Source organism: Octopus bimaculoides, chromosome 12 (genome assembly GCF_001194135.2).
Source record: "Octopus bimaculoides isolate UCB-OBI-ISO-001 chromosome 12, ASM119413v2, whole genome shotgun sequence".
Classification (NCBI taxonomy): domain Eukaryota; kingdom Metazoa; phylum Mollusca; class Cephalopoda; order Octopoda; family Octopodidae; genus Octopus; species Octopus bimaculoides.
In genome coordinates this window covers 22,070,759-22,075,874 of record NC_068992.1, presented here as the reverse complement: position 1 = coordinate 22,075,874, position 5,116 = coordinate 22,070,759, and the positions used below count along the sequence as shown (strand labels likewise).

The window sequence follows — 5,116 nt, the reverse complement described above, 5'->3', positions numbered from 1 at the left end:
CGTTACAGGGACATAAACACACCAACATTGGTTGTCAAGCGATGGTGGGGGGATAAACACAGACACACACACACAAAGAAACAAACGCACTCATACACACACACACACACACACACACACATACACTCACACATATACGACGGGCTTCTTTCAGTTTCTGTCGACCAAATCCACTCACAAGGCTTTGGTCGGCCCAAGGCTGCAGTAGAAGACACTTGCCCAAGGTGCCACACAGTGGGACTGAAGCTGGAACCATGTTGTTGGTAAGCAAGCTACTTACCACACAGCCACTCCTGCACCTATATATATATATATATACATGCACCTAAGTACATACGTACACACATCATCATCATCATCATCCTCATCTTCATTTGATATTTTTTCCCATGTTGGTATGCAATGAACAATTGGACAGGATCTGATGTGTCCAAGCATTGAGCTCTGGTATTGGCATGGTTTCTATGACTAGATGCCCTTCCTAACACCAATCACTTCGCAGTGTGTACTGATGCTTTTTTTCATGATACTGGGTCTCATGAGTTTGCCAAGTTACTCACAATACATGCATGCGCGCACACACACACACACACACACACACACATAAGGTCAGCCAGAGTGACAAAATACCATTTCTCTGAATCGAACAACTTCCAAAGAAGCAAATCTGCGCCGGGCCTCAGCTTCAATCATTTCTTGCCGTTCTTCTTGTCTCTTCAGTTCCATTAGTTCCCTGCTTTTAGCTTCTCTGTATTCTTGAACATATTTCCGCAGTTCTAACTGAAAAACAGAACAATGAAGGAAGTAACTTAAGACCCCCTTTGGTCATGAATGACAATGGGATTGCACCTAGAAACGTTCCCCTCCGAGGCACAAGTCTGGACAAGGTTGTTTTATGAAAGGCCAGCAGTTACCCATGCATACCAGCCTCCCCTCTCCCTGCCACCAGTGTTATCCAAGGGAAAGGCAAGGACTGATACAGCTTGGCACCAGTGATGCCGCAACTCATTTCTACAGCACAGTGAACTGGAGGCAATATGAAATAAAGTGTCTTGCTCAAGAACACAACACGCAGCCCGGTCCGGGAATCAAACTCATTACCTCATGATTGCAAGCCCAATGGTCTAACCACTGAGTCATGTGCTTTATGTTTATATATTAGGTGCAGGTATGTCCCTATGGTTAAGAAGTTTGCTTCTCAACTGCATGGTTTCAAGTTCAATCCCACACCATGGTATCTTGGGCAAATGTCTTCTACTTTGGCCCCAAGCTAACCAAAGTATTGAGAGAGGATTTTATTGGAACTGAGACATGCAGTCTTGACCTGTAGAAAAATGCAATCCTGTATTCTGCAACAATTCTAAGAAAGATTCTTGAGTTTTGGGGAGACTTGTAATAATAATGATTACAATAAATATGATTACAATAATAATACTTTCTATTAAAAGCACAAAGCCTGAAATTTGTGGGGAGGGGGACCAGTTGATTAAATTCACCCCAATGTTTCACTGGTACTTAATTTATCGACCATAAAGGATGAAAGGCAAAGTCGAACTCAGTGGAATAATAATTACAATAATAATGATGGTCACTCACATTGACTTCAACATGAGTGTTTGAAGGAAAGGTTTTTTTAAAAAAAAGAATCCAAAATAAAAGAAGCTGCATCTATTAGTGATAGATGTGTGAATGTCTTTTCAGATTCGGTACAGATTTTGTTGTGAAGTCACAATGAGGACAATCGTGATTTTGATTTTGGCTGGAATTGGACAAATGTGTCTGTTGATTGCAGGATATAATTCTTTTGTCATTGCTTCTTCCACTGATGCATCATAACACATTTTACACCACTCAGATCAATCCAGGCCATCATTTTCCCAAGATGTTAAATTAAGCCGTAGGGATTACAGTGATTGCTTCAACCGATCCTTATACATGAGGATAGGTCATCCTTTACCACAGAATCCCTCTGCTTGTTGCCCATACAAAAGAATTTTCAGAATGCAATCATCTAATATTCAAACATGTCCTGCCCATCTGCACTGAATTCTCAAAAGCATGCTTTCAGTCCTGGAGATATCACATTTTACTAAAATGTTGACATTTGATTTCTTATCTTGCTTTTTTTATTGCAGATATTGTGCACACAGCACATGCAAATGGTTTCTTTATATGTGTGTAGTAGGGAGACCATGCTTCTGCCCTGCATGAAAGTGTGCTCAAAATACAAGATTTGTATACACTTGTTTTAGTTTTCAAACTGACACCATGGTCATCCTGCTCTCAATAGAAAAGTTTTCCAAAAGCATTTGTAATCTTAGATATTTTCACATAAATTTCACCATCAAGAGTACTCTTAAAGTTTACTGTACTTCCAAAATACTTAAATGACCAGACCCACTTGAATGGCTTATTGCCAATCATCACATTTGAATCTTGAGTATGTCCTATCCAAAAATAATAATAATAATAATAATAATAATAAAGAAAAAAAGTTGATAAATATGGAGACCTGAGAATTGAAATCTCTAAGATGTGGCAGCTACAAGAGTTGAACATTGTCATTGGAGCATCAGGTTCAATACCACTCAATCTGAAAAAAACATCTGCAAACCTTAGAGATACCCTACAATCTAGATGTATCGCAAAAGTCGGCATTACTTGGAACTGCACACATATTACATAAAGTATTGTCTGTCTGAGGTCCTTGTTGTGACTTGACAAACAGTACAAACCCCCAGCAGATACAATATCTTCAATTAACAGCCTCACTATATTGTATACTGGGCAACGTCTATAATGATAATAATTATAATCCTTTCTTCTAAAGGCACAAGGCCTGAATTTTTTTCTGGGGAGGGGGGACTAGTCAATTACATGAACCCCAATGTTTCACTGGTACTTAATTTATTGACCCCAAAAGGATGAAAGGCAAAGTCGATCTCGGTGCAATTTGAACTCAGAATAATAATAACAAAAAGGTATTCCGATGAAAAAAAACAACCTACTTTTTTCTTTTTTTCTTTCTCTTTTTTCCTTTCTTCAGCAAGTTTCTCCTTCATTTTTAAGTTTTCTTCTTTTGCTTTCTCAGTGGCTTGCTGTGACTGTAATTCAGATTTAAACATTTCAAGGAAATTAAATTGAATATTTCATGGTAGAAAGACACAACAGGGCTCTGTTGAGCTCCAATGCTTGCCGGGGCATGGATTCTATGGCCAGATGCCCTTCCTCATGCCAACCATTTCACAGAGTGTGTAAACCATTTTACAGGAGTCACTACAAGAATGCTTTTGCTGTGAAGTACCTTTTGGTTAGCTGTTATTGTATTTCTCTTGTCATTTGGATGATTAAGATTTGATAAGAAGTAAAAATAAAGTAGTAGTAGTAGTAATAGCAGCAGCAGTAGCAGTAGCAGTAGTAGTAGTCGTATGGAGGCATGTGCTGTACCAGAGCATCATTGCATCCACCATTTGCTGGTGATCCCCTACTACATCTGGCAGATGACACCTTTGCACCTCTCAGGTAACAGATCTCCAACCCATGGGTCTGTTTGGGCCGTCATTACTGGTGAGGGTTTTGCAAGATCTAAGTACAAATCCTACCTCAACCTCTTGCCTCTGTTCTCTCCAGATATGGTTGTCTTCTCTGGAAGAAGCTATTCTGCTCTTTCCACATAGGTTATAACACTGTGTAACATGACTTTTGTCCTTGGGTAGCAACTATTATTTTCTATTTGCTTACTTTGCTTATCCCCAGAAAGTATGCAAAATGGCTAATATTTCCTTCAAGCTTTGTTTTTGTCACATTTATATTCAAACCCAAAGAATCCCTCCCAGCACACAGTTAAGACCACCGCTGCCGCCATCCCCACCACCACTACTTCTGCTCATGATGAGAGATGCTCATATTGTCAGCCACTAAGGGTCATGCTCAAGTGGTTAAGGTCAAGCAACAGAAGCAACTCTCTTGTACTGAGCAAAATATTTGCTATAACAATATTTCTGCTTCAGCAACTCAGTGCTGAATCTGTCTGAAATGTAATGGAAAATAGGTCGGTTTCAAAACATTGATGTCCAGGTCACAAAAGCAAAGTTTGAAGGGGAAAGTAGTCATTTCCTTTGATTCCTAGATGGAAGAAGTAAATAGGAAATAACACTTACTGACCAAAGACAAAAAAAAAATTATTACACAATGTAATTCAAATAATTTCAGAATATATCTGATAGTTATTTTACTAACGTAAACTAAGAAAGAAGAATTACAAACAAGAAGAAATATATTTACCTTCCATTGTTGAAGTTGAATCAATTTTTGCTGACGTTCTTCCTCTAATTTTTTTTGCAAAGCCAACTTCTTTGATTTATCTTCTTCATCTGGAAATATTTCCTTTGAAGATTGTTTCTCTTTCTATCAACGAAATAAACAATAATAAATCATGCAATTTTTTGGTCTTTTTAATTATCTACATAGAAACGAAGAGCAAGGCCCATTAAACCGTCTGGCAAGGGTCATTGACTCTATAAACAACTAAGAAAGTGTTAAAACAGAATAACTGGGTGACGTTGTCATGTCCCCAGACAAAAAATCTTATCAAGCAAACACAACCACAAGTGTTTCAGTTATAACTCTATTCTTTTCTACACTAGGCACAAAGCCCGATTAGATCGACCCCAGTACACAACTGGTACTTATTTCATTGACCCCGAAAGGACGAAAGGCAAAGTTAACCTCGGCGGTATTTAAACTCAGAAAGTAACGGCAGACGAAATACCGTTAAGCATTTCGCCCAGCATGCTAACGATTCTGCCAGCTCGCTGCTTTTCAGTTATAACTGTATTGTCAGAACAACTTACAAACAAAATGGGAGAGAGGCCGTCTCCTCGAAAGATTCCTTTTCTAATCCGTATATTTTATAAATGGTACTCTTCCTCCACTCTTCAACCTTAGCTTTCAACACATATTATTATTATTATTGCTGTTGTTGTTGTCGACGTCGTCATTGTTGTTGCATGTACTGAAACCTGAGATTTACAGGAAAATAAAACAACTATGTATATGACCTGATCGTTGACATTTTGCCAGATAATACAAGGGAGATAATCATCAGGTGTTTATT

General features: G+C 38.5%; 1 protein-coding gene across 1 annotated transcript in view; it reads right to left on the bottom strand.

The window, feature by feature from the left end:
- The window catches only part of LOC106874181 (coiled-coil domain-containing protein 112), a 29,460-nt gene that overhangs the window by 2,399 nt on the left and 21,945 nt on the right, over window positions 1-5,116 (bottom strand). The window contains exons 9-11 of the mRNA XM_052972113.1: window positions 4,285-4,407; window positions 3,009-3,104; window positions 631-780 (exon numbers count right to left, since the gene is read on the bottom strand). Coding sequence (XP_052828073.1) covers window positions 631-780; window positions 3,009-3,104; window positions 4,285-4,407 — 369 coding nt within the window. The remainder of the gene's footprint in view (window positions 1-630; window positions 781-3,008; window positions 3,105-4,284; window positions 4,408-5,116) is intronic.